Consider the following 13,048-nt stretch of genomic DNA (forward strand, 5'->3'; position numbering starts at 1 on the left):
GGCTTGGTATGTATAGATGGTGTATGTGTATACAGGTGCCAGGCAACAGCACTCACAGGGCTCCTCTTAAATTCATTGCCAGCACCCATGGGCTACTAAACATTTGCTCCTAAAACCCAGGGACACAGCTTTCTTATTCTTATTTCTGCTCCCTTATTTTTGGTGAGTTATCAGGCAATGTATTCTATGCTATGGATAATGAGCATTATATAGGGTAGAGTATTTGTAAATTGGACAGGTGCATTAGCCTCTCGGTGCTTTAATTTCATATCCAGTTAACTGAAGCTGTCCAAATATTTCCCATGTTCTTGGTCACAACCTTTATGTTATTTTTTCCTAAAGTGTCTCCCTTTTAAATCCTATCTTTTTCCAAATTAAAATCATTTGTTTATATAAAATTTATCCTTTGGTTTCTCCTCCTTTTTCGTTGACTTTAGGTTTAGTATGAACTAGTAATGTGAATTTAGGTAAATAATTTTTTTCTTATCAGGTTTCTTTTCCATGTAGTTTGGATTCAGTTATCTTAACTTGTCCTTTCAGTTCAAAATGAGAAAATGTATGTAAAAACTCCTTGTGAACTATTAGATTCTGTAACTATAAAGGATATTTATTATTTCTGTTTGTATTTATTTTTTTCTGATTTCAGGATGCCCTCAACCACTTCTAACACCCCCACTTCATGCATATCCTGGATAAGTTTTCTGTTGCACTTTATTCAAAAGAAGACAGTGAGAATACTAAAAATGTTTAACAGCTTCTGGAGTAGTGTCTGTGTATGATAGCAGAGGTGGGTGTTCTTTTTTTCCTGTTCTCTATTTATACACACAGGAGGAAAACGGTTTCTATTTCTTTCAGCTGTCTGAAATTTTAGAACAGGCAAGACCTCGTCTGGATGTGGATACAAATGATAAATAGCAACATAATCCAAATTTCCCCGGGCCCTTGTCCAGACTATTCCAGCAGGATCCCAAACCCTTGCAACCCACCTCCTAAGCATTCCTGGGAGTTTCTGTTCTGATAACACAATGCCAATATTTACCTTTTCTTTTCCTTTTTTCTGCTCAGTCCCACTTCAGTTGGAGATGGCTCTGTGTCCCAGACATTCTGCATCCACCAGGTTCCATCCCTGCTTCTAGTGCAGTTGAACTACTGGAGCTTGGGAGACGCCAAGGCTCCACAGGGTGATGCTGTGGAGCGGGACCGGGTGCTTTGCTCCCCTTTCTGTACAATAGTGGGGATGCTGCTGAGATATGCCAAATGATGCTGACCTTTGGTGAAAGTAGTCTTTCAGTTTTTACTTATATTTCACACCTCACTTTCAAATATGAATTTGACTTGAAGACAAATCAGAGTCATAAACCCAAGATCAAATCAAAATTTCCATTCCCTTCCAGGGACTAAGGCTTTCTTCCACAGTCAAGCTTGAGGTACCTATTTCTTCTACCCATAGGGTGGTCTGTTCTCAGGTGGTATTTTCATCTTCTAGTGGCAGAGCCAGAAGTTCAGTTCATCAGACATGACTAGTACATATAAAAGTTGCAAAACGTATCCGTAACCCCTGGCACTGCAATACTGTAAGAGATGCAGCTGGATTTAGGGAAAATACCTTGATAAGTACCTGGGGTAGACAGAGGCTGAGACCCAAAGGCCTGGGAGTTGTCCATTGTCAAGATATTTGGGTGCTAACGGGTGACGGTGAAGAGGAGAGAAATGAGAGAAGGTCAGATGGGGCCTCACAAGGGAAGAGGATATGAGAGAAACCTGTTAGATAAGGAGATACATTTTCTCATTTTGCACTAGAAAGGACACCTAAAGAATGGGAACATCTTATAGGTAATTTTTAATTTATTACTGTGTGTTTTGTATATTCTTATTCATTTGTGAAGGGCTTTGGATTGTCACAGAGCACAGAATAAAAGAGTACAGAAAATTTAAGCCAACATCATTCAGATGTTATGAAGTAAGAGGGGTTCCCAGCTGACATCTGGGTTATATATGGCCAAAACCCAGCTATCCCTCAATACAGGAACCTTTCCAGAAAGTTCACTCTAATTTATAGTCCAATAGAGAGGTAAGAATAGAGCCAGTGGAAACCATGTGTAGATGACACAATTAAACATCAATATGTGGAGAGTATTAAGGATGAACTTGGATTGGGTAAGTGGCCTGCTATTCTAGGGAAGAGTATAATGTCTTGACAAATGGAAGTGAAAGAAGAATTAAATTTTGACTTGGGTTTTCAAGGGATAAAGACCACAGTAGTTAAAAGAGAAGCACATAAGAACATTGTATTATACGATAAAAGTCTAGAAGCAAGAAACAGCAGCAGCAGTAGGAGAGACAGAGAAAGAAAGAGAGGTGGTAAGACTTTTTCTTGATTAAAATTAACAAAGTGAATTGAGGGCTTAGCATTGGTAGCACTCAGGGAATGAGCAATACATTCTTGTGGGAAGGGATTCATGTTAATGTGCGATGTAGCTGGCAGTCATAGGAAGGTTCAAATACTGTGTGGACACCATGGTTTTGACTGTCCCGTATGGAACATACTGGGGGTAAGATACCAGAGGTGGCAAGGACTAAGGAGAGATGGGGCAATTGTAAAAATGTCAAGAAAGTAGAAAGCCTGAGGATTGTGGAAGGGAAAGGAAAGTAGTGCAACAGAATAGAGAAAGGATTGATTGTTCTGGGTAGATAGTTGTGGGGATGAAAGAGAATAAGGCCCACATTCCTGGTGATTCACTATCATGTCTATCACATAGGAGATTGGTAAGAGCAATGCTGGATATTGGTATTAATTGCATCGAGGTGGACTCCCATCTGCCCACTGCTCTTGCTGTACCCTGTGCTTTAGGCAGCATCTAAGCCCCAGAACTTTACCTTAAGGGCCTTTTTCAATGTAGGGCTGCTCGACATCAGTGAAGTGGAATGAATAGAGACTACTGCATAGATGACAGCTTCCCAGACCCAGAACCAAGATCCCTTTTTAAGTAGTTTGTGTGTTAAGGAGACAAGTATGGTCAGAAAGTAAGAGGTAAAGAAGATAAACAAGACGGCAAGAGACCTCAGGGCAGTGGAGTGAGCTTTCATGCTGGAGTTTCCATGGCCAGTGTTACGATGTTGCATCTGCTGCACATGCTGGATCAGTGAGGCCACGAGCAAGGTGGTGGAGGCCAGGAACAGGAGGAAAGGAATACCCAACGCAACGAGTCTATGAGCATTAACCAAATACTGCTGAAACATCGTAAGTCTCACAATCACAGTGCTGTTTCTTGGTAAATGCTCCATGGTGGCTAACTGAATCTGGATGAACTTGGTAACAGCCGAAGGGATGATTGTCACACAAGAAATCATCAGTGAACCCAGTAACAACCAGGGAACTGACCTTGAAATTCTCCACCTCAGCCAGAGGATGATGGGGTTGGTGAAAGAAGAGACCTTGACACAGTAGAAGACAGCAAGCAAGCTAGTTAACCAGAATATAAGAACATTACTAAATTCCCAGATGATTGAGATGTACCAAAATGCATAATTCATGTTAAAATAGAAGGAAAAATTGGACAGAATTGATGCCCACTGTAGAATGAAGCGACAGATGCCCTGGCTGGTGAGAATCATGTCCACAGGCGACAACCTTTTGACCTGCAGCCATTCTTTGCAAAGCACTGCAACAATTAAGCTGCTCTGCACAATAATTGTCAAAGACTCAAGCATATAGATGACAATGACGAAGATGGTAAGTTGGAAGGGTAGCATCCTTCTACTCCAGCGTATCTTCCTGGACGAACACTCAGAATTTCTGCACCAGTTTCCATATAGGGAACAGGCTCCTGATCCCACCACTGTCTGTTGCAAGAAAACACTTCCCTCTGGATGAAAATTTTCCCCAGCTCATTTTTAATTTTCTTATTTTCCTATCTACAGGATTTGTTTATGCTTTGCTTGCTGGTTTGCTACCACATCTGAATGTAGGGAAATAGTGTTTGAATGTGGATTCCTGCTCCTGAGGTGATTTGATTATTCCCATAAAGCACCATGCTGTTTATTTCCTCTTTATCTGTCTAAAGTGCACTTAGCTAATTTCTCCATCTTTTTAAAATGATGTCTTCAGAATTTTAACCTAAAATTTGAGCCACAGGAAAGATGGATCCTTCATTGTCCATTCATGTTCTAGCTAATGTTTCAATTCTGCTGAGACCTGTACCAATGCTAACCTCAGAAGCCCTGTCTTCCCAGTTTCCACAGCAGCTGGCAGTGGATGCTACAACCAAGTGTGTGGGTAAATAAAAATGAGAATGAAAAATCTCTCCTCTGAGATTCCACCCTTGTTGGAACCCAAGACTTTCAAGTATTCCCAGCCAATGCAGGCCACTCTCATTACTGTCTGTTGAGTCCCTCAATGCTGAGAAATCAAACTGCAGAGAGATCACTGCACGTGACCCCTTCTACTCTCTCCCACTGAGATGCAGCATTCTTACTGATTGTTTTTCTGACAATTGCAATGCCTTGAGCATATGCTTTATATATTTTGGAAATTGTTCTTGTCCTATTAACATCACTGTTTTCCCCTCCTTACATGACTAGGTTCTTTTTCTCACCGCTCCTGTTGCTCAGGATGAATTGAAGGAGGACCCTCTTACCATTAGTAAAGCATATTGCTTCTAATTATGCAGGAATTATTTCATAGCTATACAAGCAGGCTAGAGAAGGAACACATTTTCCCTCAGTTAAGGACAACAGTAGACACCAAATATTTAATTAGTGGCTTTAGAAATGACAGGTGAGTTCTAATAATTACTAACTGGTGAGGAAGACACAGTGAAAGTCATTGACCCTATGTATGATAAACTCGAAGTCTGTATGGACTTTTAATCATTCAAGGAAGAAAAAACAGAAGCAAGCCAACATGAATCTTAGATTTCTTAAACATAAAACAGGAAACTACTGAACTCTTAATGCAAAGGTAAGCAATATCTTCAAAAATTAGATCAAAAATCAGAATTAAATATTAGAAAACTTTTGCTTTGCATTCTCAATAAAATGCAAGAAAAGGAAGTAAAAAAATGAGGTGATAAAACAATCGTCTATAATTAAAAGATAAATTGGTTGAGATGTATCCAGACAAAGAAAGGGAGAAAAATAAGATATGAAACGTATGTTTGTGAAATATGCAGTAATGAATTATGCAATAATAGCATTAACATCTGGCCTTATGTCCTGGATACTCTAAGCATGCTGCCTCCTATATGCACTGATTTATTCTGAGTAAACTTAGAAGGACTGTGATGCTCTCAACCTTCATCAGAGGAGTTCTTGAAGTGCAGCCACCATCCGGCACCCTCATGGCTGGATTCTAGCCACAACAGCTTGTGCAGAAATGATTTTCTACCCAAAGCAGCCCTGCATCAGCCGGTCTGTAGCATGAGAGATGGCCTGGCACTACTCTACTTCACAAGAGCATTTTCTGTATGATAGTGACAAATTAAGTAACCCAGATACTCTTTGTGGGAAAGTTCGAATGTGGGACTTACATAGAGAGAGAGTCCATAAACTGGTGATTGATGTTCCTTGGGGTTAGGAGTTCAAAGCCTGATTCTTTTATCATGTGTGCATGTGAATCCCTACAGGGCCGTATCTGGGGTCTCCCCACTGCAATGATCCCAACTCTAGCTTTCCCTCTTCCACTGTCCTTCAGCTCACACCCTTAGTCCTTTTCCTTATCAGGCTGGGAATTGTTGCCCATGAACCAGTCCTGGTTGGTCAGGTGCTGGCAAGGTGACTGAAGCTCAGCTACCTTCTGCAGTGTACACTTGATCTATGCCAAACTCAGCCACTCTTGCCAAAGTGCTGGAAGGGCATGCTGGTCCATGCTGCATCCTCCCTCCACTCTGTCATCTTTCCAATTCTCTTTCCCCCTTCTCTGATAGACACAAGGGAAGGCCCACCAGTTTGTTTCCTAATCTAACGTCCACCTGGGGAAAGGAATGCCAGTCTCTCCCTATAGTCATCAAAATCTTCACTGTTAGAGGTTTTGTCTTTTCCTCATGCCTGGTTTCCTTGAGCATATTCCTAGTATCCTCTAGTACTTTATTTGCTTCCCCCTGAAGGAGATAGATTGGTTTTTCTTATTCGCAAATTTGGAAAGAGTAATCTGCCCAACTTTAAATTTTACTAATATTAAAAATTTTCTACATATTAACATAAAATAAATGTATTCTAGATACTAACCTTTTTGATATATATTTTATGTGTGTACATATATTTCACAAAAAACATTAAAACAGGAAAATAAAAGAACAGGAAATTCACCAAAGGGTAAACAGTAATAGCCAATAAATTCACAAAGAGATGCTTAACCTCACTAGCAATCAGAAAAATACATAGAATACTGAGGAAACACTTTTCATCCTTCACATTGCAAAAACAAAATAAAATGTGGATGATATCAACTCTAGGAGAAGACATGAAAAAAACAAAGCCTTTATGCATTGCTGGAAGGAATGTAAATTAATATAATTAGACTGAAAAACAATTTGGCTGTTCATATTTAATAGAAAATTTATAGACTTAACAGCCATTCTATTTCTAGATATATATTGTATAGAGAAATCCTTACACATATATGACAAAAGGAAAAATTTACTAGTCTATTTGTGTTAGAGTTGTTCACAACACCAAAAGACTGGAAACTAGATAATTGACCCTCAGTTCAGTAATAGATAAAATGTGGTATAGTCATATGATGAATTAAACCCACACAGACATTTGATTGCCTTCCGAAAAACTAGTTTGCTACATTTTTCTCTTACTAGCAGAACGTTTCTCTTTTTGAAGAAGCTTTAAATGTCAGACTCTTAGTTTAATGTCTCCTTAGCATGCTCAGTTGAGCATGAGAATCAATTCTGGGTACTGGGAACAGAGAATAAACCTGCGGAGACCTTTGAAAAATGTTTCTCTCTAATAAGAGCAGAGAGATTCATGAAGAGAAATGATTTCCTCTTTTCTACCTGTGTTGGATGTTATCCTGTATTGTGTATGATGCTGGGAGCTCCTGCAGCCATTCTGTGACCCTGAGGGGAAAGCAGGGGAAATTGCAAAGAAACCAACACAGAGCCTGATATTGTTGAATGCTTATTACTAACAATACTGGACTGAACTACCTCTGAAATACTGTTTTGTGAGCAGAACACACTCCTATAATTTAAACCATTTTGAGGTCTTGAGACTTAGCATGTGGGATAACACTAAGGAGAGGGAGAGAAAGTGTCTTATGTGATAGTATTTTTCCTTTCACTGAGGAATATAATTAATTGAATAAGCTTATTTCTGTGTACCTGAGTTCCACAAGTAAAACATAAAGAATGATAATAATGATCACCAAGATTCAGTAAAAACACATAGATTACAATATGCAAATAAGGCAGTAAATATGTCCACATGTTGACATAGAAATCATGTACTCAATCAAATAAAAATATATAAATTGGTGACAATATAGAGAGAAGTCTATTCGCCAGAGTAACTAATTTGGGGGAAGGCAGATCAATGTGTGTGGTTGCTCCCAGCAAGTGAAGCAGCCAGAGCCAGGAACAGGACCACACTTTACACAGCTGCACGTGGAGAGAGATGTCAGAAGCAGCACTGGCTATTGAGGAGAGAGGCCAGAGTAAGGTCTGCCAACAGGAGATAGACATGTGCCTTACAGCACGTGATTCTTTTATTCAACTCAAGGAATTTTCGAGGAAGATGCTGACTACTGCAGCTATGAGTACATTCGAATTGTAAAGGAAAGGGACTCTAAATCTGGTCCCGATGAGAGGAGCAATTGAAAAATGCTTGTGACCTCAAAAGAATGGACCCAAAAACCTGAAAAACTAAGGCATGCACCCTTTTGGGAAAGCTCAAATTGCTCCAAGTCTAGAATTGGGATTTCAAACTTCACCTGGTTCTCAAAGGCTCAAGTGGTAATTCAGCTACGTTTTTAGGTATCTTTACTAGGGAAACCAACAATATTTGGGGTTAAATCATTATCCTAGAATGACCAAAAGTACAACTTAAGTTATTTCTGATTTCTGGCACACCAGCACGAAGGAGTGGAAGCCACGCTGACCCATGCCAGAATGTTTCTTAAAAGTCTATCCCGGAGTAGGAAGATAACAACCAAACATGCTGAGACAACATTACAGGATTAGAGAGAGGCATTGTTTGAGGTTGTCAGGGTATTTCAGACAAAGTTGGATGTACTTAGTCTAAGGGAATTTTTTTCAAGTTTTATTTTATTTCTAATTGACAGATAATAGTTGTATATGTTTATGAAGTGTAATGTGATATTTTGATACGTGCATATGATGTGAAATGATCAAATTAGGCTAATTAACATATACTTAGCATTGTGGTGAGAACACTTAAAATCTGCTCTTTTAGCTATTTTGAAATACACAATATATTATTGTTAACTATAGTCACCATGTTGTGCAATAGATCATCAGAACTGCTTTCTCCTGTTTGACTGAAACTAAGTGCCCTTCGCCCGACGTCTCTGCCCCACTCCCCCATCCACCCTGACCCCCTTCCCCAGCCTCTGGTAACCACCATTCTACTCTCTACTTCTGTAAGCCGACTTTTCTAGATTTCATGTAGAAGTGAGATCACATGGTATTTGTCTCTCTGTGTCTGGCTTATTTCACTTAGCAAAATGTCCTTTAGGTTCAGCCATGTCATCACAAGTGACAAAATTTCTTGCTTTTTAAAGGCTGATTCATATTCTATTGTGTATATACCACACATTTTTTATCCACTCATCAGATGATGGGAATTTTGGTTGTTTCTACATCTTGGCTATTGTGAATAATGCTGCCATGAACTTGGAAGGCCAGATATCTCTTTGACATACTTATTTCAATTCAGAAGTGGGATTGCTGGATTATATGGTAATTCTATTTTTAGTTTTTTTGAGAAAACACCATATTGTTTTCCAAAATGTCTGTACTAATTTATAATACCACCAACAGTGTATGAAGGGTTCCCTTTTCCCCATAGGTCTATGGGAATGTTCTCAAATATTCTCTTTACACCATAGGCTGGAAGGTGATTTTCAACTAGTCTCTACTGGCATGCCAGCTTTTAAAGCACCTGGAGCCTTGAGGCATTAAGCCACTTTTTGTACCAGAAGTTAGTGCCACACTCATGGAATGGAGTTCCAGGGACTGGAGAGGTAAATTCTACGTTGTGATAGAGCAAAGCACTGAAATGTTACAGGAGCATGGCAGAGATGAAGGAAATACTACAAACGATTCTAGTTACTTGTGGCCTCACAGCTGTAAAAGTCTCCCTGTGTGGTCTCCACAGATGAATGCCTAATGGCGTTCCCACAGGTGTTTCATAGCATATATGTCAAGCTCCTGACCACAGGTAGAAGAAAAGAGCTCTCTCCTGCATGTGTTAGCCTGTTTTAGAGATTGAAAAAATTCCATGAGTAGTATGGAGTAAAAATTTTGAAGATCAGTCCTCATTCAAGCAAGTCGTAAGGAGAATAATTTATAGCAAAGCTGTACATGAAAATATAGACTTCAACAGAGACATAAGGAGCTTTATTTTTCCCCACCGCCCAAAAGTCTAGTTCTCATTGGAGGGAAGGAACAGGAGGAAACTGAAATATTGGCAGCTTTCAGGGAGCAAGAGCAGAGTTAGCAGGAGAGGCATCAGTTTAGACTTGGGGAGCTAACAGTGACGCAATATCACAGCCCTCTGTAATGGAAACCTGAACAAGTGAGAGCTGGGATGTGGGGACCAGTAGGTCCTTGCCTCAAGACAAAAAGTCTTTAGACCAAGCCAAAGGCTCTGGCCCACTAAATTTTTTCTGCTTACAAATATAGGGGATCAACTTACACACTGACTTTATGGTATCAAGTAAGACACAGTGTATGAGAGAGATTCTAGAAATAAAGATTTCATGAAATTCTGTGAAGTGAAATGTCCTGCTATTTTATTTTATTTTTTTTCCCCAGATTGAGACAGTCTGGAGACTTTGTTGGGAAATGAATGATGAACTAAGGTGGTAAATACTTCCATAACCATAAGCAGTGAGATCAGCGGACACTCCATTTCACCTTTCCTTTTGGGACCAGAGAGGGAGGAGGGCTTGAAGCGAGTGGTCTGTCTTCCTGGTAATGTTACTTTCTCACAGGGAGGCATGAGGTTCCTGGGGGAGGAATACTGATTCTGAAAGACAGGATTTTGAAAAAGCCTGGTTTGGAAATTCTACCCATTTCCTCAGTTATCTTTAAATGCCTAATGTAACTAGTTTTTGGCACCCTAGATCCTGTATTTACCTTGTAACCCAGGGGCATACTTGAACGATTTCACTAGGGAAAAAGGAGGCCCAATATGAAGAACTATGACTTCACAGGAGAAGGTGAGAAACTTTCCCCATGTTTAACTTCACATGTCCTTTTATGTATATAGGGGCAGGAAAACCCCTTGAGGTTAGCAAAACCCAAAACAAAACATCTGCGCACACACACCTTTACCTTTAACTAACTCTCAGTCCAGATAAATTTACCTTTCTTACTTATATAGCAATTAAAATATTTGCTTAATCAATGATAAGAGAGCAATGGCTTTCAGTGCAGACACTAAGAATCAGGCTTATTTTGTGGTTTGAAAGTTTTAAAGTACTACAGAAAATGAGTGTTCATAGGTCCCTTGACTCAGCACCTAGGACTTAGAAAAAAATCTATTGAATGAATCATGAGTACAGGGAGAACAGACTAGAGAACTCTATGTTCTATTAATGCTATGTTACAAGTGCAAAGGCCTTGGAAATCATAAAACAAGCATTCTGACAGAAGAGAGAAATACACACTCTTAGGATGTGATTGTATTCCTATGTCATTCAAACAACTGAAATTGGCAGCTGCTTTTTTTTAGGAAGAAACTTGTGTTTGTGGGTATTTCATTTGAACAAATGCATTGAAAACTGAATGAGGCAACTGGTGATTATACGTTCTTATAAATCATATGTAACATTGTGGTAAGAGTAGTTCCCAGCATCTGCACTGCTGTGAATATGCATTACTGACCATCATTTAGACCAGCGGGACTGGTGCAATGGACCCCAGGTGAATACAATCTAAATGCAATAATGCTCTGGTCATGCCTCCATCACATGTTAGTTTACTTACAGTGTTGTAGGTAAAATAATGGCTCACAAAATGTCCGCATCCTAATCCCCCAAGCCCATGAATATGTTAGCTGATGTGGCAAAAGGAACTTTGCATATGTGAACTGTAAAATAACTTTGCATTATTTTAACCCATTAAGTTGGTAGTAATTTGTTATAGTAGCAATAGGAAACTAATACATACCAACTGTAAGAACTAGGTACCCAAACTCTAGTTACATTATTTTTAATTTATAGGTACTTACATATTTAGTAACTACTAAAATAATGAGTTTATACACAGGGAAAATGTCAATAGATAGAACAGAATCAGACTACAGTGGCAAATCAGGTTAAACAAAAAGACAAAGATAGGCTATTTATTATGCACCTGAGTTTCACCAGAAAGGCCTGTCTATACTTTGGAGTCAGCTGAGGAGCTTTAAAAACAATAAATGAGGCCTGGGTCCCATCCCTAATATTCTTATTTGTCTGGGGTATAGCTGGGTATCAAGATTTAAAATGTCACCCCACCTGATTCTAAAGCACAGCTCAGTTTGAGACCCACTGCTTTAGAGCCACCTCTGTGTCATTCTTACCACTATCTCCATGGGTGATGAGAATAACAAAACTGCTACATACGCTCCTACCTTGAAAATCATCTGTAGGGCAAAGTGACTTCTTAATTTTAGAAGTCTTTAGCAGTTAGAAGAATTACAGGAGTGTCCAATTCTCCAGGAAATATTCTTTGTTGATCCACAGTATGAAATGACCCTCTTTAAATACGATCTTTATCCCTAAGTCCATACATATTAGTACATTGTGAATCTTGCTGGAGCTTTCCTAGTCTCCAATTTTGTGAATATGTATCATGTTCTTCTGATTTAAACCCCAAATCTGGTATATTTGTTATACTAGAAAAGCTATAACTTTTCTGTGACTATAAATGAAATGTTTAATGTTGTTGATATGTACTGTACTTCAATCTTTTCAAAACATTCACCGATTACATGTATGTTTTAGTTATCTAAGAGCATTAGAACCTGCACATTATACAAATGTAAGGCCATGGCTTCCAGATAAAGTCGTCTTCTCTGAAGATCCTGTGAAAATTTACATCCCTGTGTTATATAAATCCAGAGACAATTCAGGTTTAGGAGGAACTTAAATCTACTCTTGCTCCTGTCAGCCTGTGACTCAATCACATTTTTCCTGGTTCATATTTCTGTTCTGTGGGAGAAGATTGCATCCACCCTTCAAGACTGCGGGGAAAACGATTTCCTCTTCACTCCAGAATGAACAACACACTTTGTTTATCTGTCTTCCCTTTCACGCATCCCTTTCCTGGAAATTGAAGCTCCTTTTCCCACAGGCCTGTCATGAAGTTTTGTGCCTTTGACCCTTGTTAAAGCAATCCGGATTTGTCAAAGAAATAGTGGATTCAGATGTTTCCCAATTAGCCAAACACATTTTCTTCCTTGTTTTACTAGCATTCAATAACAATCAGAATTGATCTTTTCCATGTGGCTCCAAAATGGTCTGCATTTTAAATGAATATCTAATAGTAACTAAAAGGTAACATTGTCCAAGCGCAGGGTTAGAGAGCGTCCTCTCTTATTTCTAATTCTGCCACCAACCTTCGTGGCCTGAAGCAGGTCATTTTTTTTTTTCCTTTGCTTTTTATCTCATTCTGTAAATAAGAATCATAGCACTAATTTGTTTAGTCTCCAATTTATTGAATGTACACATTACTGAAACCCTGGGAGCATGTATCCAGTCAACTGGCAAATTGCAAATTATAGAAAATACAAGAACTGTAATTTAATAATAAAATGAAGCCACCCAAAGGCCTTAGGTAAATTTATGCCCCAAGGAGCTAAAGACCACCAC

General features: G+C 39.1%; 1 protein-coding gene across 1 annotated transcript; it reads right to left on the reverse strand.

The window, feature by feature from the left end:
* Positions 1-2,847: 2,847 nt before the first annotated feature.
* TAS2R16 (taste 2 receptor member 16) lies at positions 2,848-3,753 on the reverse strand. The gene has a single exon (XM_069461655.1). The coding sequence runs from the start codon at positions 3,751-3,753 to the stop codon at positions 2,848-2,850; it is 906 nt and encodes a 301-aa protein (XP_069317756.1).
* Positions 3,754-13,048: the final 9,295 nt, after the last annotated feature.

Source organism: Eulemur rufifrons, chromosome 29, assembly GCF_041146395.1.
Source record: "Eulemur rufifrons isolate Redbay chromosome 29, OSU_ERuf_1, whole genome shotgun sequence".
NCBI lineage: Eukaryota > Metazoa > Chordata > Mammalia > Primates > Lemuridae > Eulemur > Eulemur rufifrons.

What these genes read in the sequence shown, in the direction of transcription:
- TAS2R16 (XM_069461655.1), bottom strand. Translation starts at nt 3,753, where the DNA reads ATGCTACCCTTCCAACTTACCATCTTCGTCATTGTCATCTATATGCTT.